At 41.8% G+C, this 26,113-nt stretch overlaps 1 protein-coding gene across 6 annotated transcripts in view; it reads left to right on the top strand.

Annotated features, from left to right (window-relative positions):
- Positions 1–26,113, top strand: part of GYG2 (glycogenin 2) — a 27,967-nt gene extending 1,854 nt beyond the window's left edge. For 2 of the 6 annotated variants that reach the window (XM_087938383.1, XM_026707349.2), the window contains exons 2-10: positions 2,763–2,896; positions 6,009–6,150; positions 13,432–13,606; positions 14,498–14,660; positions 14,998–15,124; positions 18,982–19,195; positions 22,493–22,633; positions 23,414–23,512; positions 24,021–26,113. In XM_087938383.1, coding sequence (XP_087794509.1) covers positions 2,890–2,896; positions 6,009–6,150; positions 13,432–13,606; positions 14,498–14,660; positions 14,998–15,124; positions 18,982–19,195; positions 22,493–22,633; positions 23,414–23,512; positions 24,021–24,182 — 1,230 coding nt within the window. In that variant the 5' untranslated portion in view covers positions 2,763–2,889 and the 3' untranslated portion in view covers positions 24,183–26,113. Of the gene's footprint in view, positions 1–159; positions 232–1,133; positions 1,157–1,341; positions 1,452–2,506; positions 2,648–2,762; positions 2,897–6,008; positions 6,151–13,431; positions 13,607–14,497; positions 14,661–14,997; positions 15,125–18,981; positions 19,196–22,492; positions 22,634–23,413; positions 23,513–24,020 lie in introns of those variants that run through there. The other 4 variants (XM_087938384.1, XM_087938385.1, XM_087938382.1 and 1 more) reach the window with 4 other exon arrangements.

Here is a 26,113-nt window from a genome sequence, read left to right as displayed (position 1 = left end):
GGGCAAATGGTTGGTGTTGCCCGTGACGGAACTGTGGGGCAAATGGTTGGTGTTGCCCGTGACTGGAACTGAATGGCAAGTGGTTGGTGTTGCCCGTGACTGGAACTGAATGGCAAGTGGTTGGTGTTGCCCGTGACTGGAACTGAATGGCAAATGGTTGGTGTTGCCCGTGACTGGAACTGAGGGGCAAATGGTTGGTGTTGCCCCGTGACTGGAACTGAGGGGCAAATGGTTGTTGTTGCCCGTGGACGGGAACTGAGGGGCAAATGGTTGGTGTTGCCCGTGACTGGAACCGAAGGGCAAATGGTTGGTGTTGCCCGTGACTGGAACTGAGGGGCAAATGGTTGGTGTTGCCCGTGACTGGAACTGAGGGGCAAATGGTTGGTGTTGCCCGTGACTGGAACCGAAGGGCAATGGTTGGTGTTGCCCGTGACTGGAACTGAGGGCAAATGGTTGGTGTTGCCCGTGACTGGAACTGAGGGGCAAATGGTTGGTGTTGCCCGTGACTGGAACCGAGGAGCAAATGGTTGGTGTTGCCCGTGACTGGAACCGAAGGGCAAATGGTTGGTGTTGCCCGTGACTGGAACTGAGGGGCAAATGGTTGGTGTTGCCCGTGACTGGAACTGAGGGGCAAATGGTTGGTGTTGCCCGTGACTGGAACTGAGGGGCAAATGGTTGGTGTTGCCCGTGACTGGAACTGAGGGCAAATGGTTGGTGTTGCCCGTGACTGGAACTGAGGGGCAAATGGTTGTTGTTGCCTCGTGACGGGGAACTGAGGGGCAAATGGTTGGTGTTGCCCGTGACTGGAACCGAAGGGCAAATGGTTGGTGTTGCCCGTGACTGGAACTGAGGGCAAATGGTTGGTGTTGCCCGTGACTGGAACTGAGGGGCAAATGGTTGGTGTTGCCCGTGACTGGAACCGAAGGGCAAATGGTTGGTGTTGCCCGTGACTGGAACTGAGGGGCAAATGGTTGGTGTTGCCCGTGACTGGAACTGAGGGGCAAATGGTTGGTGTTGCCCGTGACTGGAACCGAGGAGCAAATGGTTGGTGTTGCCCGTGACTGGAACCGAAGGGCAAATGGTTGGTGTTGCCCGTGACTGGAACTGAGGGGCAAATGGTTGGTGTTGCCCCATGACTGGAACTGAGGGGCAAATGGTTGGTGTTGCCCCGTGACTGGAACCGAAGGGCAAATGGTTGGTGTTGCCCCATGACTGGAACTAAGAGGCACATGGAAGGGGTTTAAATGTCTAGCTTGTTCCTGCAGCGAGGAGCAGGAGGAGGAATTGTGCTGCTGCAGGACTAGGAGGAGAAGGGGGAAGGTTTGGCTCAGGTTAGTAGAGGAGGCTCTCTCTGCCAGGGTGACAATGCGTCGGGCTCCTCAGAGACAGCCATGCTTTGCAGATGGTACTTTTGTCCCTCCCACTTTTTCCAACTTCCAAGTTAACCTCTGGTAATCAATTCAATTAATTTGAAAACTCTATGCAAAAATGTATCCATTTCAAACAAGGGTAAAAAGTGAAGGGGAGGAAATTCTCCAACACCAAAATTTAAATGAAAGCAGGTTATAGGATTGGGGAGAGAGGAAATACACAAATATGAGCAATTAAGCTAAAGCATATATCCTCTTAAAAGATTCAGCCAAACTCTCTAATTCTTGGGAGAAAATTTTTGGAGCAAAAAAAAACAACAAATGATGAAGAAGGATATCTCTCCAGTAGTGCCCACCAAGTTTGCTAATGTTAAGGCCACTGAATAGAGCTTCACTTCTTATTTTTGGTGTTGTGATTCCCTTTCAATTAACCTGGTCCAAAATCTTTTAAGGTTCTGGTTATGTCATATGTGTAATCTTTTAAGGTTCTGTTTAAATCAATATTTTAATCTGGACAGTCCCAGAGGACCCAGTACAGTAGTTTAGTCTAAAAGTGATTAACATATGCAGAACTAAGATTAAGTGCACCTTTCAAAGAATGGATCATAGCAGTTAGTAAATCACACTCCTTTTCTATTATTCCACTGGGAAAAAGTGTATTCAGAGCCACTATCGAATTAAGAAGTTGGTTTTTCAAAAAGACTAAATCTACCCCCCCCCCAGATCTGTATTCTTTTTATGCAATTAAGCAGATTTAACCTGAATATATTTTTCTTGGCTGTGTTTATTAAGAAATAAGTCCATTGAGTTCTGTGTCCTACAATTCTTTGTGCTCTATGCCTTATACTGTAGCTGAAATGTAATATGTTTAGAATTATGCTTTTATTATGGCATCTTTGAAGAACTAATGCCTGTGTCACCAGATGTCCAAATACATCCCTTGTCCTGCTATTCTGTAACTTTATTAATAGTGTCCTTTGCTTTTCACGGAGTACTTCCCACCTAGTAGTATAAATAAATAGTGAGTACTGATGGCTATTAAATAGTTAATGTTTTGCTAGGGAATTTGAAAAAGGGAACATGAAACTACTTGTTAGACCCTCCTTTTGCTAGCAAAAGGGAATGGAAGCATGTGTATGCCTTAGAGGGGTCTTAAGCTTTATTTAAGAAATCCTCACAGATTTCTTAACATTAAGAGATCTCTGAGGATTTCTCTTTTTTGCCCTCAAAGAAAGCGGGGAGTGGGGAGAAGGAGAGATTTAAACTTGAAACACAAGGTAAATTTGAAAAGAAAAGGCCTTTCTTCTATTCTTTTAGGGGAAGTTTATTTGATTAAAGTCCTTCTCTGGAGAATATATGAATGTTAATTCACTGGTCTTTAATCTTTAACAGGAAATAAAAAAGCTAATCCAAAGTGGCATTTTTGGTCCAAGGAGGACCTGCTGAAAATAAGGAAGGAGTTGTGGCATGAAGGAATGCCTGTGAAGTTGAACATTACGCTGCTAGCAGTTGAAAAAAAATGCCTGGTAAGTGGATTCCCGCCCTCACTCTCTCCTCTTGTTCTTTGTTCTCTGATATTTTTGTCTCTGGGGTTTTTATTACCTTTGTAGGTGCACCTTCAACATTTCTTCAATATTTTACTTATGGTCAAAAAGTAAAGAAAACATTTTATTGTGTATGTATCTTGTTACTGAATACCTACAATGCAAATAAAATTGTTGTTCTTACATGATTGGTTCAAATATGTGAAAGGTAATTATTTGAACAATACTTTAATCTTTTAAAGAGTAATTGGGTTTTTTTTAATGTGCATTAGAATAATTCCTGGGAAGGGAGAGCACATTTAATTAAGATTTTACTTCTGAGTAAACATGAGTAGAAATATTAATTTTGTTTTTGTATCAACAAAACACCCCACATTTATTTTATGTAAAAAGACATAATTTGCTTATATTAGCTTGTCCATTTTCCCCAACAGAAATGGCAAACCTAGTTAAATTATCCATTTTGAGATAAGTATTACATTATGTTATGTTATATTCTGTCTTATTTTATGCTACTCATTAGTAGCCTAACTATAGTTTGGAATGAACAATATCAAAAATTGTCTGTAATGAAGTAATTGTACAGATGAAGTGTTGTATGATGAGCAACACATCTGTTTTCAGAAGTAAACATCTATTTATGGTAGTTGATTTTTTTTTTGCAAATGCTGCAGAGAAATTCTATGCTTTGCTTTGGCTCTTAATATTAAATAATTAAACATTCATTTCAAAGGAGAAGCTTGAAGATGAAATAATAATGGTTTTATTTGCATTTTTTAAAAATAGGCCAGTTTTTACTTTGATAAGGAAAGAGCCACCTCTTATACCAATATAGAGGAACTATGTTATAATATTAGTATATTTGTTTACTCAGTATACATTCATAAAATTTCAAAGTGACTAATGTTACAGAACTATAAAAAGGATTAAAACCCAACATATGAAAGTAAGATTCTGAAACCAACTTTATAGTGCAAATGATACATGTATGCCCTTAAAATGTGCAGCAATAAGGCATTTAAATGCAGACAAATTAAGATTTGTTTATTTATGTGACCATTTATTTTATGTTTCTTTTAAAAAGCATAAAATGTATTTGTTAACAAAAATTAAAAATAAAACAAATGACCTGCTATGTAGCAGAATCTCGCAGAATAAGATGTGCAAGAATATTAGAATCGTTGAGAATTCCAAGTGAGTACAGGTAGTCCTTGACTTACAACAGTTCATTTAATAACCATTCAAAGATACAACGGCAGTGACTTATGACCATTTTTCACACTTATGACCCTTGCAGTACTACCTTAGTCATGTGATCAAAATTCAGACACTTGGCAACTGACTCAAACTTATGGCGGTCACCATAAAATCATGTGATCCCATTTTGCGACATTCTGACAAGCAAGTCAGTGAGAAGCCAGATTCACTTAACAACTGTGGCAAGAAAGGTCATAAAATGGGGAAAACTCACTTAACCAATGTCTCACCTAGCAACAGAAATGTTGGGCTCAATTGTGGTCGTAAGTCCAGGACGAGAGAGAGAGAGAGAATATCTTGTATGTAACTCAGCCCAGATTATCAATTTTATGCTCTGCTCGTTGCATTTCATTTAGAATCATGGTGATGGTCCAATAAGAACAGGGATGTCAAACTCGATTTCAGTGAGGGACAAATCAGGGTTTTGTTTGACCTCAGGGACCCCCTGAGATGGATGTAGCCAGGGTTAGTGTGGCCAGGGTGGGTGGGGTCAGCTCAATGTCAGTCATGTTGGGGGGGCTTTGGTGGCGTGAGAGCTCTGCCAGCGAAAACGGGCTCCCAAGTTCCGTTTTTGGCTGCAACGGCCTCCTGCAACCCTCTGTCAATGAAAATACATGCGGCCCTACTGAGCTCTGTTTTCACTGGCAGAGGCACTGCATGTGATGACCCGAGGTGTGGCACAAAAATAACAAAGTTACAAAAATAGATAAATTCCCTTTAATAATTCCAACTTGATCCCCAATGTCCAATTATCCTCGGCTAGAGATCAAACTCTTCCAAAAACAGTCTACAAAGGGAAGAAATGTAGTCCGAACTCAAAGTACAGATACATTAGAAATAAAAAAATCAACACAAACCAAGCTGAAGTAACTAACACCACAGGCTAGGATAATAAATTGCAGACTTCCAAAAGATAACCATGCACACACAGTTGGGAGGACGCCAAAACCCAGATAAGCCTCAACAAAAATAGTGCATGCTTTGCTTCCAGCAAGGTGTGTGCAAACGCCCTTCTTATATCCTTTTCTCCCAGCTGCAACTAATGAAATGGATCAGGGCCCTTTTCTCTCCCATAAGCCATGTTGTTCTCTCTTCCTCCCTGCATGCCCTAGAATGAAGAGAGGGTGGCCCTGGGTCTTCCTCTGAATGTTCAGCCGGACTGTGCCCTTCCCCCGTACCACCAGAGCCACACTCCCACTCCCTGTCAGCTGCTCAATCTCCCCCTCAGAATCAGACTCCAAAAAGGGCATGGCACCGCAGACCACCAGTACTTCACTGTTTCCAGGGTGGCACCGCAGGCCAGATCTAAGCACCCCATGGGACGGATCCAGCCCACGGGTTTTGAGTCTGACACCCTGATATAGAAGGATGAGTAAAATTTCAAGATTTCAACATTTTTTCTGAGCATTCTGAGTGGTGACTCAGAATAACTCATTTCTCAGAAAAAAAATCAATTTATTTCTCATGATTGGACCAGTTTGAAATATGGGATCTGTGAAGTCTGTTAGTCTCTGACTAATAGCAACCAAAACATAGATTGCATCATGTGTTATAATTGCATTTAGTAGGGAGACATAAGTTAAAGATGTACATTAGCATTTTTATAGGATGTTTATACTTCTGTAATATCTAAATAAAGTATATATTGCCCTTCTCCATATTTTTCTTTATGGAAAAATGAGTGTGGCACAACATACTGACAGCACTAAACAGCACTAAAAAAATGGTACTGTGGGCTTGGGCTAAATTTGCAACTGTCCTGCATAGTGGGATAAAATAAGAAGTGGGTCAAGAGTAGAACCAATTCTGAATTACATGAAAATGCTTTTTTTCCCAGTAACAGACCAGGCTTTTGTGACTCTTGCCACTAATGATGTTTATTGTCATGGAGCTCTGGTTCTTGGACAATCCTTGAGGAATCATAAAACATCTAGAAGACTGGCAATACTAATTACACCTCAAGTCTCCAGGGAAATGAGGTAAGGACACATCTCCCAATTTCATTCTCTTATCTACTTAACCACTACATCACTCTGCCTTCTATTCCCAACCATCTGAGCTGGTCTGGAACGATACCGTGATTTTTGGTGTCATGCCCCTGAGATCAAGGAGAACCAGGGTGAATATGAACCTTTCTATCTCATGTCCAGGTCATCCACAAGCGCAATCAATGCCATCTAGATCTCATACCCAGCTCTGAACCTGACTGAAAGGTCCATATAATCCATTTTCCTGAGGATTCTTTGAAGCTGTACCACAAGCATCAGATTGGATGAAAATTGTCCAGTTATGGTAGGGTCCAGAGAAGGTTTCTTAAGGAGAAGGTAGACCATTGCCTCTTTAAGCATGGGTATCCTTTTTTTTACTTCTTGAACCTAACCACATATCCCCCATGAAGCCATAGCTAACCTTATCTGTTGTATCTGGGAGGACGGTTCAAGAACGGAGGCAAGACTCAGATAGTAACTAAAGCTCTTTATTTGTGACTTCAGATCTGAGCAACAAACCCCAGCCGCAGCAGCCCCTTATATAGGGCTGGCTGCGGCTAGGCAGCCAATGAAGGCGATTTGAGTTTGCCGCTCTTGGCAGGGCCAATCGTGGCAGCCCGTTTACTGGCCAATCGCATCAGTCTATGGCGACCAATCACGATCGGCTTTTAGTGGGCCAATCAGATTTGCAGGCTACGAGCCTGCTAGTCCGGAACACCCCTCCCCTCTCAGTTCCGTTTAAGGGGTGGAGTAATATAGTCTCGCAGGTAAGCAGGTCTTCGCACCTGTCTGCCCGACCTACGCAGTTCCGCTTGACCCTGTTCAAACCCGGGTCCAGATGGACTGCCTGCTGGATCAAACAGGAACGGTGAACTGGTGTCATGGTCAGGGCTCTCCTCCGGTGCCTCCGGGGTGATGAAGTCCCCAGCCTCGCCGTCACTGTTTTGGCTCCCGGGGCTCGCCGAACCTTCCTGGTTGCTGCTTCCCGGCGAAGTCTCAGTTGCAGCTGGTGAGTGTTGCCAACCATGGTGCGGTGATCTCGTTGATAGCTTGGAATAGACAGGTGTTGGTTCTAATTCTGAGTTCACTGCTTCCCCTCCCCCCTTAGTGTCAAAGTTAGGGTCAGGGTTGGAAGATGTGGTTAGTCTGGAGCGCAGTTGGTCAATATGGCATTTCCATGGTCTGCCATCAGTGGTGAGTAGACGGTAGGAGCGGGGGCCCGTAACTTGAGTTACCTGGGCAGGAATCCAAAGGGGATCCCCAGAAAAGTTTTTTGCGAAAACAAGGTCTCCTACCTTGAAAACACGGTGCTTGCTGCTGGAACCCAGGGGCTTTTCCGGGGTGTAGGCAGGGTTCAAACAATCTAGAGGCGATCTGAGTTTCCTGGCCATCAGGAGTTCAGCTGGGCACTTGTTGGTCATGCTGTTTGGTGTAATGTGTTGTAGGAGCAGCATTCTAGTGACTTTGTCGTGGATGTTGCCTTGATCCATTTTCTGTAGGGTTTTTTTCGTAAACTGAACCATTCGTTCAGCCCGGCCATTCGCCGCAGGATGAGCCGGCGATGTGAGTGCGTGTCGGATGCCCCGTTCCGCTAAATACTGTTCAAAGGCTAAGGCAGTAAATTGGGGCCCATTGTCAGAGACCAGGACATCTGGTAACCCGTGTGTGGCGAAGAGTCTGTTCAGTTTTTTAACGACCGCCTCAGTAGTGGTTGCTTTCATTTTATTGACCTCAAGCCAGTTTGAGTAGGCATCAACAGTTATTAAGAAGGTGTGGCCTCTCGTAGGTCCCGCAAAGTCAATATGAATGTGAGACCAAGGACCCCTGGGTGTTTCCCATTCTGTTGGTGGGGTTTTAGGTGGAGCTGAGTGGTTTTCCTGGCATTTGTTACAAGAGGCGACCCAGGTTTCGATTTGTTTATATATACCTGGCCACCAGGCGTAACTTCTTGCCAGCGCTTTCATACATACGATGCCCGGGTGTCCATCGTGTAACATTTGCAAGACCCATTTTTGTAATTTAGTTGGTACAACAACTCTGTCTCCCCACAAAATGCACACTTTTTGTGAAAAAAGTTCCGTTTGTCTGTTTTTAAACGGCTTAAACATTTCCTTAGTGTCGTAATCTGGCCATCCCCTCTCCACCCAGCCAAGAACTCGTGCCAAACAAGAGTCTCTTTTGGTTTCAAAAGCGATGTCTTGAGCCGTTAGTGGAGGTGATGGCATTGTCTCTATTTGCAGTACGGGGAGTGTGGGAGCTGGGTCTTCCTGTGGCTCGGGTAGCGGTGAGCGGCTCAAGGCATCTGCGTGAGGAATAGATTTCCCCGGGCAGTACTTTAATTGATAGTCGTAGGCAGCGAGAAATTCCGACCATCGCATCATTCTGGGGGAGAGAATGTGTGGAGTAGGGTTGTCGCCCGCCAGGATCCCAAGTAGTGGCTTATGATCCGTTATAATAGAAAACGGTCTCCCATAAACATATTCATGAAATCGTTTTATTGCGGAGACAATAGCAAGGGCTTCCTTATCTAATTGGCTATAGTTTCTTTCTGTTTTTGATAGAGTTTGTGAAAAAAATGCAATTGGTGCTTCTGAGCCATTTGGTAGGACGTGGCTCAGGATGGCCCCTACCCCAAATGGTGAGGCGTCACACGTGACAGTCAAAGGTAGTGTCTCGTTATACTGAATTAGTACTGCCTTTGAGGTAAGGAGGTCTTTTACTTGCTGGAAGGCGTGTTCCTCCCGACGACCCCAATTCCAGGATGCCCTTTTATCGAGTAGTCTATGAAGGGGCTCAGCAACAGTCGCCTTCTGGGGCAGGAAAATGTTATAAAAGTTAATAAGTCCCAGGAAGGCTTGGAGGTCAGTTTTGTTTTTAGGTCTTGGGGCGTTTTTGATAGCTGCCAATTTTTTTTCTGTGGGGTGGATTCCTTGCTTGTCAAGGAGGTAGCCAAGAAACTCCACCCTTTCTGTGCAAAGTTGGCACTTTTCCTTCTTAACCTTGAGGCCAGCGTTTTTGAACCTCTGTAGGACTGTTCTGAGACGTTTTTCTAATTGGTTTTTTGTGGGTGCTGCTATTAATACGTCATCAAAATAGGGCACGACCCCTTTTATCCCTTATAATAGTCTCTCCATCAGGCTTTGAAAGATGCCTGGGGCTACGCTTACACCAAACTGGAGTCTGTTGCATTTGAATGCACCACGATGTGTGACTATGGTTTGGGCTTCTGCAGTCTCGGGATCAACTGGTAGCTGTTGATACGCTTGGGCCAGATCTAATTTTGCGAATATTTTGCCACCCCCAAGTGAATGCAGGAGATGTTGAACAACTGGCACTGGGTAGGCGCTCTGCTGTAGGGTGGCCTTGTAGTCACCGCAGATTCTTATGGACCCGTCAGGTTTTATGGGGGTGATGATTGGTGTCTCCCATCGGGTGTGGTCAATAGGTTCTAACACGCCTTGCGCAATTAATTTGTCCAGTTGCTCGTCAATTTTGGATTTAAGAGCAAAGGGTACTCGGCGTGGCTTTAGACGAATGGGTGCTATGTAGGGGTGAAGATTAAATGAAATGGGGGACCCCTTGTACTTGCCTAGGCTTTCGTTGAACACTTCTCGGAAATCATGGACGAGAGCCGCCTCCCAGTCATTGTCTTCAGTATGATGGATGCCAGCCACTCCGATTCCTAGTGGCGCGAACCACTGAAGACCCAATAGACTTGGCCGGTCTCGGTCTACGACGGTGAGTGGTAGAATTGCCTTATGTCCCTTGAACGAGACCTGCACATGGCGGGTACCTGCGACTGGAATCCGGTTGCCTTGATAGTCTTTTAGTATGAGTCTCTGACTGCTGAGGTCTTGGCGTCGGATGTTGGGGACTAGCTGCTTGAGTGTTCTCCAGGATACCATGGATAGTGATGACCCAGAGTCGACTTCCATGTTGCACGGTTTGTTTTCAATCGTGACCTCTACTCGGATCTTTTTAGCGTCAAGTGATGAAGCGTGGCCGATGGTGATGGTTTGATGAGCCTCCTCTCATCTGGGGGCGTTGTTAAACCTTCAGGGTCTGCTGTACTGGTTCCACTGGTTGCTAGGGCGGTCCCTCTGCGTGGTGGCGTTGCCATCGTTTCTCTTTGGGCTGCTCCCTCTCCGTCTGGGGCTGGAATTTCTCTTGTTTCTGCATACTTTCGCGATGTGTCCCCGTTTCTCGCAAAAACGGCATATGGCATCTAAGAATCTGCATTCGGATCGGGGATGGTTTCCCCCACATCTGGCGCATTGGTAGTTGGCTTTGCGGCCCCGCTGGTCCCGTTGCCCACGTTCTGACCGGAGCCTGTGGACTTCTTCCTCGCTGTCTGAGGATGACTCGACTTCCTCGTGATGGGCGGTTGATGTGTACTTGTCTGAAAGTTTCCCAGCATCGTTGGTGGGTTGGCGGTTGGTCCCGCTGGTTCGACGCATTCATGCTGCCGATTTACGAGTGGCTTCGGCTGCTGTGGCGTCTGCTATGGCATCTGCAAGCGAGATGTCTCCCTTGGCCATGATCTTGCTCTGGACGGTTGGGTCTCTGAGGCCAAGGACGATGCGATCTCTCATGGCTTCTTCGAGGTTGGCGAAGCCACACAAACCACCCAGGTTCCTCAGGTCTGCCACAAAATCCCCAACACTCTCACCCTCACGTTGGTCCCTCTGGTAGAATTCATGCCTGCGAATGAGGGTTGGCATGGCTGGGGCATAATGGTTGTGCAGGATGGGAGCAAGGGTGTCCCAATCCATGGTTTTAACTTCAGCTGGCTTGGCTAAGGCTTTAGCCATCTTAAAAATGGCTGGTCCACAACGGGTTAGAAAAATGGCTCGTTTCTTGCTGGGCGTGGCATCTTTGAGGTTGTTGGACTCCAGGAACATTTGAAATCTGTCCATGTATGAGTCCCAATCTTCGCTAGCTGGATCAAATGGTGCGGGTGGTATAGCGCTGCTGGCCATGTCGCCGTCGTTGCGCTCTGTCAGCCACGTGCTCCTTCGGCTAGCTCAATTCAATAGCTTCTGTTGCCTCCGCATCCCACCCTCATCGCCAGTGTTGTATCTGGGAGGACGGTTCAAGAACGGAGGCAAGACTCAGATAGTAACTAAAGCTCTTTATTTGTGACTTCAGATCTGAGCAACAAACCCCAGCCGCAGCAGCCCCTTATATAGGACTGGCTGTGGCTAGGCAGCCAATGAAGGCGATTTGAGTTTGCTGCTCTTGGCAGGGCCAATCGCGGCAGCCCGTTTACTGGCCAGTCGCATCAGTCTATGGCGACCAATCACGATCGGCTTTCAGCGGGCCAATCAGATTTGCAGGCTACGAACCTGCTAGTCCGGAACATTATCTGCTTTCTCAATACCAATAGGCTCAAGCTCATCCCAGATAACATAGCCAGATCCCACTTCAGTTAACTCTATGAATCTGACAAAAAGCCAAGTTCAGCTTGAGGTTCATCTGAGCAATTTTATACAATTGATGTCCCTCATAGGAGCCCTGCAAGTACATTTCTCCCTTGGTTCTTTTTCAGGACTGCTGGATGAATTCAGTAAGGATGGAAAAATAATGTTTTGTACCCTTATTATCACAAGGTAATCCTTAATAGAGGCTTGTGTCCCTGTTTGGTTAGATGCTGCTCATCCAGTGTTACTTCAGGTGTTTCTTCTACTGTATTTGGAATTCCTCTCTAAACGAGGGGGGATTCTGAGCTCAATGCACAAAGATTGGCTATCAAGCTGCTACTTCCCTCTTGTTCCAAGTGGCAACTAAGCCTTCAATTGAAATGAATACCAGATCTTCAGAAAAAACATGCAAATTCCCTGAGAAACCTGTCCATCGGGCATCTATAGTGGACTTCTCAAGTAGATCAAACTTTCCTATGGCTGTGGACAATATTGGGACATTTCAAGGCCACCAGGATGTGATTCATCCATGACAAGGGAATTAAAAATAATCTCCAGACCCAGCACCAGTGTACAGAGGCTAGTACAAAGCAACAGAACCCTAAAGCCCAACTTTGCAAATAGGATCTCATATACCACTAAATGAAAACCACTAGAATGTTCCAGATGATCATACCTTCCCCCCCGCCCCCGGTCTTCTGAAGCTGTTGCCATGACTATATGTGTGTTTGTTTGTGTATGAATAGATAGATAGATGATAGATACATAGATAGATAATCATAAAGGAAGGTTGATTACAGACTGACCTAGCAGCTAAAGGTCAGCACCTTTAAAAGTCCAGTGACCAGTCACTGGGTTAGGGGAGAGGCAGAGGCAGGGCTGTTTGCACACTCTCATTTTTCTCCCAAGTTTTTCTTCATATATTCCAATGGGTGCTTGAACAGGATTTCTGTCTTTGAAAGCAAATATTGATAAATAGCCAAGCAAGGTTCTTTGAGGCATGTCAGTGTCTGGTTCTCTGCTTTTAGAAACTGTATAGGGGTCTAGGTAACATTTGGTCAGAAGCAATAGGTTTATGGTACTAATTAGACCTCTTTTAAAAAACAACAATAATAAAGCTTCCTTTCTTCATAGAATAATCACTATCCACTATCTATCTTTCATCTTGAAATCATTTCACTAGTATGCTTGAACTAAAGCTAATATTGATCGTCTTAACTCTAACTGCACTTGTATTTAATTTATGTGTTTAAAATTTAAATGTGTCTTGCAGTCCGATTATACATGTTTCCCAACATGTGGTTCTTAGCCTTTTGTTATCTGCAATCCTATCAGATGGCTCTTAGGAAGAAGTGTGTATATGTGTATATATGTGTGTGTATATGCAGATATTTTTTTGCTTATATTTCATACGACTTCAGCAACAGAGTGATTAATGTCTGGAATACTCTATCTGACTCTGTGGTTTTTTTTTCCCCCAAACCCCCAAAACTTTAACCTTAAACTGTCTACTATTGACCTCACCCCTTTCCTAAGAGGTCTGAAGGGGGCATGCATAAGCGCACCAACATGCCTGCTGTCCCTGTCCTATTGTTTCTTTTATATATTTTTTATTTTTCTTATATGTATCCATGTATTCATAACTATGTTTTTACTTATACCTATTATCTTGTAAGCAATTGACAAAAAAAAAGTATGCACACAGATAAACATATTTGCTTACCTTGTGTAGTTATTACTTAATAATTAAAGTTTAAGCTATTGTTACAATTCAGTTCTTTTCATTGTCTACTTCACTACATATCTTGTAAAAGGAGTGATTATAAGATTCATGATTTTATTGCTTTGACAGGGTTGCCCTCAAGACCATCTTTGATTCCGTGGTTGATGTTAAAGAAATTGACAGTAATGACTTGGTGCACTTAACTCTGCTGAAGAGGCTGGAACTGGGTGTAACCTTTACCAAACTGCATTGCTGGACTCTTACTCAGTATAGCAAATGTGTCTTCATGGATGCAGACACATTGGTAAGGGCAGCAGTGACAGAAATGACAAGCTGGAAATATTTGCCATAAGAATCAATTGTAGAAAAGAGAATTCTCACTTGCAGGAATCTTGTTTGTTATGGAATCTGCACTCAGGAGATTTAGACTCACAAAAAATATAATTATGTAAGTGTGTAAATGGGGTACATAAATGTATGAACAATACCTGTATACTTGAGGAAGAAATATCTAATTTTTGTCTGAGATAAGTGATAGCCTACACCAGTGCTATCAAACTCCCAGCCTGCAGCCGGATGCATCACGCACTGGCCATACCCACACCCGGTTTAGCAAAGGGGAAAAAAACTTCCGATACATCACATGATGATGCCATGGCGACGTGAGTTTGACACCCCTGGCCTACATAGATTATAGAGTTCCTTTTTTTTTTTTTCCCTTTGAGTCAATCTTGACTCCTGGCAACTGCCTGGACAAGTCCGTACAGTTTTCTTCATAAAATTTCAGAAGTTTGCCATTCCTTACTTTCCAGGGCTGGGAGAGAGGGACTGGTCCAAGCTGGCACCTGGCTAAAGCAGGTCTAGAACTCATTGTCTCCCTGTTTGTAGCCTTGTGCCTTGGCCAGGACACCAAATTGACTGTCATTGTAACTTGGAATTACCGGGCAACTATAAAATCCTGCTAGGCTGCAGAATGTTTGATTTTTCAACCTTGATAGGATATACTTACTACATTAAAAGATGTTTTGTTATGAAGACATTCCCACATCTTAGTGTGTCTTTAGGAGTGCTGCAGAGTCAAAGTAAACTTACTGATAGTAAAGGATAGAATAATGAGTGAGTTCAATTTTAAAAAAAAAACTCATATCTGTAGCAAGAGAATTGACTGTGATTCAAATTTTCATGATCTTTCCAGGTGCTTTGTAATGTTGATGAACTTTTTGAGCGGGAAGAATTATCAGCAGCTCCAGATTCCGGTTGGCCAGACTGCTTTAACAGTGGTGTCTTTGTTTTCCAACCTTCTTTGAAAACCTTCAAACATCTTCTTCAGTTTGCTAGTGAACATGGTAGTTTTGATGGTAAGTCTCTGGACTTTGTCCTCTCCTTGCCTCTGGAGTGAGACTGTTGAGACTAGTTCTCAACTTTTGATGAAAGTTCATCAAAAATTCTGACATTTATATTTAGAACCAGCTGTCAGGCCCACCATTGTGTCCTGCCATTCTGTTGGAGGGGGTTGGGGAGGAAGGCTCGCTGGCATTTTCGCTTTTGCTGTAACTGCTTGGGAATTAGGGAGGAGGATTGTCTTCGGAGATGAAACAGACTCCTTCCCAGCAGGTTCCAGCCTGGTTCCAAGGCTGTCATGAGCTGAGAGCGACCTGCATTTTGAATCTTTTGCATGCTCTTTTTATTCTGTAGGAGGTGATCAAGGATTGTTAAACAGTTTTTTCAGCAGCTGGGCAACCAAAGATATAAATAAACACTTGCCATTTATCTATAATCTAAGCAGCAGCACTCTCTATACATATGTCCCTGCTTTCCAGCAGTAAGTACTAAAATGTTTTTGTATATTGATAATTCAGTGATAAGCAGTTCACTTTTTTCACAGATTTCTTTTTATTGTAGCTAGAAATGGAGCCCTGAAATATGTATGATATGGTAATTGATGAGTGCAGATTTTCTGGTTCATATCAGTTACATGCACTTTCAGATATATATACCCTTGTTAGAATATAATTAACTCAATTGGAAACATTTCTTCTTTCATACTATTAATAAATACATTTAGGTGATAGTAATCCATTGGTAATATAAGTACATATGGAAGAGCAGAAGAATTTGATGAAAGTGCTGTGTAGATCAACCTCAAGCTCCCACCATGATCAATCAGATGACTATGGGAAGCCCAAAGTAGGATATTTGTTTCTATCCTTCTTAGCCTTAATAATTAGAATATAATATCATTCTTTATAATTAGTTTATTGTCATTGCACCTCGTACAATAAAATTAAATGCCATCTTCAGTGTACCTTATAACTATAAAAATAAAAACACAAACACACATCCTTCACATTCTATACAATTGAAAACCCGATATTGCATTAATATTGCATGATACAGTCGAATTCAATATAGTTACTGCCCTGGGATAGAAGCTGTTTTTCAGCCTATTTGTCCTTGTTTTTATTATCCTGTACCATTTGCCAAATGGTAATTGTTCAAAAAAAAGAGCGTCCAGGGTGAGAGGGATGTTTAAGAATGTTTTGAACTTTCTTAAGGCAGCACGAGCTATACAGCTCTTCTTTAATTATTAAACATTAATTTGACTATAAGATTCAGTTAGACGGATTCCAAAGCTCAGAGTCATTAGTATCTTATGCCTTTGTAATCCAAAATTACTAATATTTCCACCACAAATGCAAATTTTTAAAATTTTAATCTAATTATATATCAGACAATAATATACACAGATAACAGCAACTAAACAATCCATGGTTTGCTCATCTAAAGCAATCCAAACTCTTCATTGGGTTCCAGTACTTTTAACTTGCTTTTTGTTAGAATTTCTGGAGTCTCTAGAGCAAGTGATGGCGAACCTTTTCGTTGTGTTGTGCTGAAAATGTGCATGTGCGCGATAGTGCATATGCATGCCAGCACCCACAATGCAATGCACCCCGCCCCCCCCCGTGCATGCACATGCAACACCTCTGCCCCCTCCTCACCTGCACTGCGCCTCCCAGCTGATTTTCGGCTCGTTTGAGGCCGTTTTCACCCTCCCAGGTGCTTGAGGGAAGCCTCTGCAGCCTTGGGAGGCTGAAAAACAGGCCTTCTGGAAATACCGGAAGTGTCCATTTTCAGCCTCCAGAGAACCTCTGGGAGCCCAGGGGAGGCCATTTTCGCCCTCCCGGAGGAACCTCGGGGAAGCCTCTGGAGCCTGAAAACGGGCCCATTTCGGCACTTCTAGTATTTCCTGAAGGCCCGTTTTTCAGCCTCCGGAGGCTGCAGAGGCTTTTCCTGAGCCCCCAGGAGGGCAAAAACTTCCTCAAACAGGCTGAAAATTAGCTGGTAAGTTTGGCTGGGGCTCAAGTGCCTGCACAAATGGCTCTACATGCCACCTGTGGCACACATGCTATAGATTTGCCATCACGGTTTTAGAGCTTGCCAGGTAGTGAGTGAAATGTTCAAAAATGTTTACAATCACAATTACTTTAGGTGATAAAATGGCTTCAGTAGTTTTTCCCATCATTATGAATTAATAGTATTGGACAATGTGCACTAGCTTAAAACTGTCTTATCATGGCCACCTACTCGCAGCTCATGCCTTTCCAGCATAAGCTTGTTCAGTTTTCAATTTCTAATGAACAATTCCAAGAAATTAACATCTCCCTTTTAGCAGGAACAAGGCTTTTGTATTTATTAATTAGTAGAAGCCTCTAAGGAGCAGTCCCATGGTGGGAAGTAATAAACCAAGCTTCAGCTTTGGGCCTGAGAAATGGATAGTTATAACGAGCTTCCTTTTCTCATACCAAGAAAACATTGTTGCCTTGACGCTGCAAAAGTAAATGGAAGGATAGCTATTATCTCTTCCAATCTTCCATAGAATCAAAGGATGCTTGAAAATTACAGTGTTTATCTCAGAAAGAACCCTGACAAAGGGAGACCAATCTCCATTATAAAGATATCTTCAGTATTTTGTCATTTCGAACTGGCACTGGCAAAGTGATTTTATCCCTCTGTCCTTTATTTCTTTATTTTGTGTATCTTTATTTTGGTTTTAGCTTTGCAATCAAAAGGCAAAACTTAAACATATTTTCATTTATGTATGACAGAGTGTATTGAATTTTAATTGTAAACCATTGGAATATTTTTTTATCTGAAAAAGTTGCAGAAATTGTATTAATGAAATTGTATTTTGCTGTCATGTAATTGCAGAGTTGAAAATCTTGTACTGTGCAATTAGTCCTTGGGTTAATAACTACTTGTTCAGTAACTTTCAAAATTGTGAATGAATGCACTTTTGGCTGGTCCTCGAAATTCCAACTGTTGCACTGCCCCCATGGTTATGTGATTACAATTCAGGCACTTGGCAACCATCTTGCACTTATGAGAATTGTAGCATCCTACAATCATGTGATGATCATTTTTCTGCCAGCTTCCTACAAGCAAACTCGGTGGGAAAACCAGCAGGGAAGGTCACAAGTTGCTCTTCTAAATTGCTCCTGCCACTTCTTTTTTCAAGGAGCCTATTGAATATGAGATCTCAGGGATCTTGTATTCTATAGCACCCACTTGAGGCACTCCCAACCTGCTGTCCACTGTGTACACCAGCCTGCCTGGCTACTCTGGAGGGGGACCGCATCACTCCCTCCACTTCCCAGCTGCATTCAGGCAGTACCTCAGCAGCCGCTCCTCACCCACATTGTCATGGCTTTTACCTCCCTCACCTGGTTGCATTCATGGGGTGCTACACCATCCTCTTCTCTGCCTGGCCATGTTCAACAGTGTTACACCACTCCTTACTCACACTGTTTCACACCGCCCCCCCTCCTCATATCACTATGAGCTGGTGTGTGGTGCTCTACACCAGTGACCCCCCCAACCTTTTGGGCATCAGGGCAGAGGTGGGATTCAGCCGGTGTTACTACTGGTTCAGTGACTGACACGCGCTGTGCAAACATGTAAAAAAACCCTCAAGCTGTGCCGCCTGGAGAGCTGAAAAACACTGCATGCAAGTCTGCAGTATTTTAAAAGCCTCTTTTTTCCTGCCTTTTCAACCTCAACTGTGTCACACAAAGCAGCTGAGGTTGAAAGAGCAGGAAATAAAGGACAAGAGCCCAGGCGGGTGGATGGGCCAAACAGCAGCAAACACAGACCTGTTCAGTGTCTGCTGCTCTTCAGAGCTACCGGTTCTATAGAGCCGGGCAGAACCAATAGCATCCCACCCCTGCACCAGGGATAGAGAGAAAGGTTTTTTTTGTGGACTGGAAGGGATGTGGTTTCATGTGCTGCCTGCATCCCCTGGTTGGACCTTTGCTTGTTTGCGCAACCTGGTTTCTGGCATGCCACAGCCCAGTGCCAATCCTTGGACTGGATTGGGGACCCCTGCTCTACACTAATCTAAGACCCAGGGTAATGCAGTAGTTAGAATGTAGTATTGCCAGTTAACTCTTCCCACAACCTTATAGTTTGATCCTGATGTGACTTGAGGTTGACTCAACCTACCATCCTTCCAAGGTCAATAAAATGAGGACCCAGATTGTTGGGAGCAATGTGCTGACACTGTAAGCCACTCAGAGAGCACTGTAAAGTACTATGAGGTGGTATATAAGTCTAAGTTATTGAGGTGCAGTCTTATGTCAACCGTTGAACTGAAGCAATATTGTTTTACTTTTTCCTCCACAGTTTTGGTAAAGATACAAAGGTGATTCATTTTTTGGGACCAGCAAAGCCCTGGAACTACAAGTACAATCCCCAGACAAGAACAGTCACACCAAATGATTCAGCTTCTGTATCTGAAAATCAGCTGCCATTCCTAGAACTTTGGTGGATAACATACAGGTCCAGTATATTACCATTACTGGAAAAATTGCAAGAGCCTCCAATCCAGCAAAAGGAGGTAAAATGGCTATGGCAGGAAGGATTGACTGAATTTTATGACATGATAGATCTCTTCCACTCCTTAGATCGTAACTCTATTCAGAATGAGCTTACATTGCAACAATCATAAATTTAGTCTGTAATATATTGCTTTAGTCCACATTTAGTCCTTCAAAAGTGTTTGTGCTGTATTATAATTAAGAATTGGAAATAATGTCATGAAACATTTGTTTACAGAAATGAATGTGTATCTTAACATAGTGGATTTACTTTCACCCAAACATAACAGTAAGTATAGCCAATTTGCTACAGTGGTTAAGGCAGCAGGCTAGTCAACTCTTTCTCACAGCCCTAGTAGGCAAAGGCAAACGACTTCTAAAAGTCTTGCTAAAAAAAACTTCAGGACTTGACCAGACAGTTGCCGGGGTCAAAATTAATTGAAGATAGAAAAAATGTTGCTATAATAATCTTAATCCAGAATAAATGTTTACAGCAGAAACATATTCAGAAACATATTGGTGCTGCATGTTTGCAGTGGCTATAGCTGTCCTTTATTTTCCTTGTTCCCCTTCCCAATTTTAAAATTGTTTGTATTATAATCTCCACCGCCCAGTAGTGGGACTCAAAAAAATTTTACCACCAGTTCTGTGGGCATGGCTTGGTGAACATGGCGTGGCGGGCATGCCAGGGGAAGGATACTGTAAAATCTCCATTCCCACCCCACTCCAGGGGAAGGATATTGCAAAATCCCCATTCCCTCTCCACCCCACTAACCTGCTTTTCAGCTCCATTCTCCTGGGCAGGGCAACAAAAGAAGACCCAGCTGATCAGCTGGGACTCCGGAGGCAGAGAATAGATGGGGGTGGGGCCAGTCAGAGGTGGCATTTGCTGGTTCTCTGAACTACTCAAAATTTCTGCTACCAGTTCTCCAGAACTGGTCAGAACCTGCTGAATATCACCTCTGCCACCACCCAGGTTAATAGTTAAATTTCTCAAGTAGATTTAGGGAAACTTCTCAAAGAGGAGCATACAACTCTAGTAGCATATCACTTTTGAAATTGAGTACTAATGTTTTGCATTATAAAATAGAGATAACAGTAAAAAAAAGCTCTTAATGAGGCATTGAGGCACATTCATGTATACATACCTTTTAAAGCACAACTTATGTAACATTCTAGCATGGTCTTGTATACTGCATCACATTTTTATTGAATTTTCACTCCCTTTGTTATGCTTCAAAGTTTGTGAAATTCTAGGTTAACTAGTATTCTTAAAGGAGTAATTACAGTTATATGTTTTAATCAATAAAATGACAAGTATGAATTGAGTGGCCCCTCATTATTATTAAAAAATAACATGTTGGCCACCACCATTGGAGTCTGCTCTTTATAACACAGGATAATAGAAGTGATTCATGACCCTATTAAAAGAGATGTCTTTGGATCTTAAATAGCATATTTATATTGTTATATATGTTCATGAGTCTGAAAGGAATATAAAATTATTACCATGTCACATGGTGTTCAAATGGAGAAAATGTAATCCCATTGTTGCTCTTTCTATGAGTAGTTCACCAATAAAAAAAATCACAAATATTGTATAACAACTGTACACAAAAGGAAGCACAAAAAACCTTAGAATACTAGTAAAAGCTAGGACACAGTTCTTGTATTGTTTAATGTCATGCGTTCACCATAATGAAACTGCGAACAAAGGTGTTGTCTATGGAAGAATTCCTAGGAAAAACATTGCTTCAAAATCTTCATTGCTATAGATCTCCTGCATGGTTTAGTGGACTCCTGGAACAATATTCTGTAAATATGATATGAAAATGGAATGTTCTAATCAGTGGTGGTATTCAAAAATACCTGTGGGTGTGGCTTGGTGGGTGTGGCCATGTGACTGGGTGGGTGTGGCTTTTTTTTGCAGCCCCCACTCATTTTTGAGAGCTTCTTAGCCACAGAGGAGCCTCTGTGGGGGTGTTTTTGCTCCTCTAAGGCTCCTCTGGGGCTCAGGAAGAAAAGGAACAGAGCATGGGAGGGGCATGCAGCACTCCTCCAAGCTCCATTTTGGGACCTTCTTACCCTCAGAGAAGCCTCTGGGGAGGTGTTTTTGCTCCCCTAAGGCTCCTCTGGGGCTCAGGAAGAAAAGGAACAGCATGGGAGGGGCATGCAGCACTCCTCCAAGCTCCGTTTTGGGAGCTTCCTGGCCTCAGAGAAGCCTCGGGGGGGGGGGCATTTTTGCTCCCCCAAGGCTTCTCTGGGGCTCTGGAAGGCAAAAAATGGAGGGGGTGCTGAGCTCCTCCCTCCATTTTTTGCCTTCCTGGGCCTCAGCAAGGGGAATCCTGGCACAGCTGATCTTATCTACAGCTGATTATCGGGAGGGGGAAAAAAGAAAGAAATACCTTAGGCGAATGTCAGGCAGGTGGGCGGGGTAAGCGAGCATCGGGCGGGAGGGCGACCAGGTGGGGGCATGGACAGCCAGAAATTACTACCGGTTCAGCGACCCACACCAAATTCTTGCTAATGGTTCGCCCGATCCTTCGGGAACCAGCTGAATACCACCACTGGTTCTAATATTTATGTATGTCAACTGTAATAATGTTTGGCTAAAATGAGATAAAATGTAGTGGTGAGATTATTATACTTTGCGTTTGCTTTGCAGTCTCAAGATCCAGATAGCTCATAATCATTGAGGGAACGATGGATTCTAGCTTGTACCAGAAAATACTTCAGAAGTTTTGATCCATAACATTGTTTGGTCAGATCATTGATACAGTAGGGCTGACTGATGCTGCTGACCTCTGGAAGGGAAGAGGACCTTCAGCCATCAATCCTACTGGCATTCATAAAAGCCATTAAGATTTGGCTATTTCAAAATACCTTTGGAGACTGGCAAAATAGTGGGTGGTTCTGATTCTTTCAGTAGGTGATTTACAGAAAGTCCTTGACTTGTGACCCTAATTGAGTCTAGGGTTATGGTCATAAGTCATTGTGGTTGTAATTTGGGGCATCATAATGACCAGACACAATTTTTCAACATTTTTTTTGCTGCAGTTAAGTAAATGTCATTAAGTAAATACGATGCTTGTTATGTGACTGGTCATAAGTTGAGCACTACCTATACTGACAGCACTATTCATGTGATTATGAATAGGAATGTGGTCATATTTTGATTTTTATTTGTACGTGTATATTATTTTGCAATCTGCTTAGAGAATTGTTTGGATAAATTGTAGAACATAAAAGCAGAAATAACATCTAGAGGTAATACATTTAAACAAAAATATAGTGCAAACAATATTTTTGTACTGTAGCCTGAAAGGAACACTGATGTGCTGACACCTGAAAGCAAAAATCCTCTTATCAACAATTCCTTGCCAGACTCAACAAATACAGGATATATTTCAGAATCTGTTGTAACCACATCCAGTGAGTTATCTGCCAAAACTAATATTGTGAGTATATTTGTATTGCTATTATTTTAAACAATTTGGAAGATGCATCCACATTTGTAAACATGTCATTTTCACAGATTTAAAATATAGAATATCTTCAACTGATATGAATATAATTTAATGTATACAGCTTTGCTTTAAAAACAACAGATGTTTCTTTTCAAAACATCTCCTTGAATTAGGTTTGCAGTTGGAAATGACTTGTAATGAAACATCTTTTAAAAGTGTGGCTTTCTATTACAAAATCAGTCAGTCTTTATTTAAGAACAATGGGAGGTACAGTATGTATATTTTACTTGGAAATATATTCCGTTTCCCCTTATGCAAGATATGAATATCTGATGTAACTATTTCTACAGTCTCAGTACCTGTGCTTTTGAGTTCCATATTAACAAGATACTTGGAGATTTGGCAGGGCCCTTTTTGAAAAGAAGCATTTTTATTTAAGCATGTCTGAGATTGCAAGAATAGAAAGTGTTTTTCAACAAGGGATTTTAAATTCATGTGGTAGAACATGGCATACCAGCCTGATGGACATTCTTATACATTTTTCAATGGCATACAAAAACATTTTATTTACTTCAACAAAAAAAGCTAATTGTCAGTATTCCTTTGATCTTTTATGATTACTTGGAGTCTGCCAGTGCAATATTAAAGTAAAATATGCAGACCATAATAGCATTGGAGAATATGGAACATGCTCCAGGCAGGTTGTAATAAAAATTGTTTTTTTTTCTTTGGTTAGAGTGCAACTAAAGCCTGTATTTCAATTTCATTCAGGCTGTAAAGAAAGATGAATGCAGTCTTGAAAGTGATATTGTTGATCCAAGCAAGTCCTTCACGGAATTGTCTGTTCAGCCTGTTCCTCTCCAGACTATGGTAACAGTAAATATATGTGCTGTATGGTCCATTAAATATATGTGCTGTATGGTCCTTTGTCAGCTATTTACTCCAGGTTTACCCATGCTGATCACTATAATTTTTTTAACCATTTGTTGATATTTTTAAAAATATATATTTTATTGTGTTATTAGCTGCAGAGCCACATTCACAAGATGGGCAACCATATAATTGAATTTAATAAATGAAACAAATCAATACATTATGATATGCTTTTACAGCAAATATTTATTTACTTGGCTTTTCTGTTATAGACTTAAAAGAATATTTGATACATATGAATGATAAGAATGTCTTGCTTACGTTTGTCATGTGATAAAGAATTGGCACCTGTTTTGAGTCCAATATTCCTATAGATATTGTGGCCTGCAAATCCAACTTCTTGCATTATGTACATCTTGAATCCAGTTTTCCGGCTGTAGCTGTTAGTATTATTAAAACAGGAACACTGAACGTCTGAAATGCCTTTCATTCTTTGTTCTTCTAGAATGAATTTGTCAGCCCTGTTGCAAAGGTGACTATTCAGCCAGAGGCAAAGGAATCAAGAGCAGAAGATGAACGAAGGAAGTGGGAGGAAGGCCACATTGATTATCTAGGAAAGGATGCTTTTGAAAACATTAAGAAGAAATTAGATGCTTTTTTATTATAGGTGTTTTTCCTTATCCTAATTGCAATTGATCTGTTTACATTTGCAGAACACACAACTATCTTTTGCTTTGGTGAAGGAAATTTCGGCAAAAATAGATTTTCTGACATGACTAGTCTAGCCTAGATAAATATGTATTTGCCATGTTTACTTTCAGAGAATGAAATGCATGGAGCTTTCAAGCTTTCTTTTTGCGGAGTCAAATTTTGGCTCAACTTCTCCAGAACCTCCCTTTGCTTAGGAATAGCCTCTACAGCCTTGCATCCTGTAAAGTTTCTAGCTAGAAAATTAATCTGAAATTATGATAAATGGCTTTATACTTGTAGATCAAATAAATTTTCCATACCAGATTTGGCATGGAAGAAGGTATAAAAAACTTGAAAGTAAAGGACTCAAATACTTACAGCAGAGTTAATAAACACACCTAAGGACATGATCCAAATATAGTCTCTGGGTATGGAGGATTTTACAGGTTCAATAAAACCTTGCATCTCCTCCTCCTTTTATTAAACTATGTTCATGGAGTGTAATGTATTCGTAGGGAAGACTATATGTATATCATGTATTTTCAACCAGCCCTCCTTTTTTATTTGGTGTAAATAAATCGTGCTGTAATTTAACTGAAATTCAGATGGCCAGGAATTCTAAGTATTGTACTGTCGATATTTTTGGAAGAGGTCTACACATATTAATCTATTACACCCAAACCTTAGAGCAGTTTGTAACATCTTAAGTCATGCGTCATTGTACTATAAGTCTTTGTGAACTGAAATCCATTTTATGAGATGCAGGAAGGCAAAAGAATATTTCATCTGGCTAATGACAGCTAACTCACAACTGGTACAATGTTAGGGCATTAAACAGTGTTTGTAATAGAAACTTAGTCATGTTGAATTAAATGAGCCACTTTTTTCTCATTGTACACTGGTTCCTTTGATTGGTAATGTGTATTTTTTATTTACTGTCAAATGGTTAATTCTTGGTAAAATTATAACTTTATAGCCTTTTTCCCTAGGAGTATTTAAAATTCTTAAATTTAACATTGAATCTTAGGATAACTGTTTCAAAGCATTATGTATAATTGAATTACTAAAACCCTCATGTATCCACTGAGATGCTTACCAAAACTAAAGTGAACCTTTTTATCTGTTAGAACATTTGAAATATATTTGTTGCATTCTCTTTAAGCTTTTTTGTGATTTTCTGTCCCTGTTTTAGGTTGCAGCCTATCTAAAGCAGAGATTCGTTTAATAGTTTCTTGAAGAAGTTTAGTTTTGCATGCAAGGAGGTGTCAGTGTTACATAATTTATGTTTTCCCATCAACATTCATTTCCTTTTAATTTTGATTTGATACTTTATGATTTTGTAAATATTTAGTAAAAGTATAAGTTCTACCTTATAATTGCCATATTTTTTTCTTCATTTTTGTAATAAAGTAGTTTATCAAATAAACATTTTATTTTTATCTTGAAATCTCCATGTCCTATTCTCATCATATTAACTGATTTAAGAATCTTATAAAAGTATACTCAATAATTAGAAATTAGTGAATATCATACTAGGAATAACAATAATGCGCTGGCAGAGGAGACAGGCGATGGGCCTTGCTAGTCAAGGTATTTCAGTTGGCGTGGTCCATGAGAAGACCCTTCTCTGCTATGGCTCCTGCCCTTTGGAATATCTGACATGCCCCTCCTGTGTGTGTGTGTGTGTGTGTGAAATCAGCTGCCATATTGCGTCCTGAAAAGACTGAGCTGAAGTCTTCACTCCGGTCCGTGCTTTTAGCAGGAACACAGACCATTCCTATTGGCTGACATTGTTTGACAACTGACTAAAAGGGAGCTGTCAAATGGCATCAGCTGTTGCCCGCTAGCTGGCTGCCCTTTTAGCGTGGCAGTCGCAGCAACCCTTTATTGTTCTAATAAAGTTTAAAG

The sequence above is a fragment of the Pseudonaja textilis genome, chromosome 8, assembly GCF_049901715.1.
Source record: "Pseudonaja textilis isolate UNSWEBS1 chromosome 8, rPseTex1.2, whole genome shotgun sequence".
NCBI classification, from domain to species: Eukaryota; Metazoa; Chordata; class Lepidosauria; order Squamata; family Elapidae; genus Pseudonaja; species Pseudonaja textilis.
Note: the sequence above shows the minus strand (reverse complement) of the source record. Positions and strands in the feature narration are given on the sequence as shown.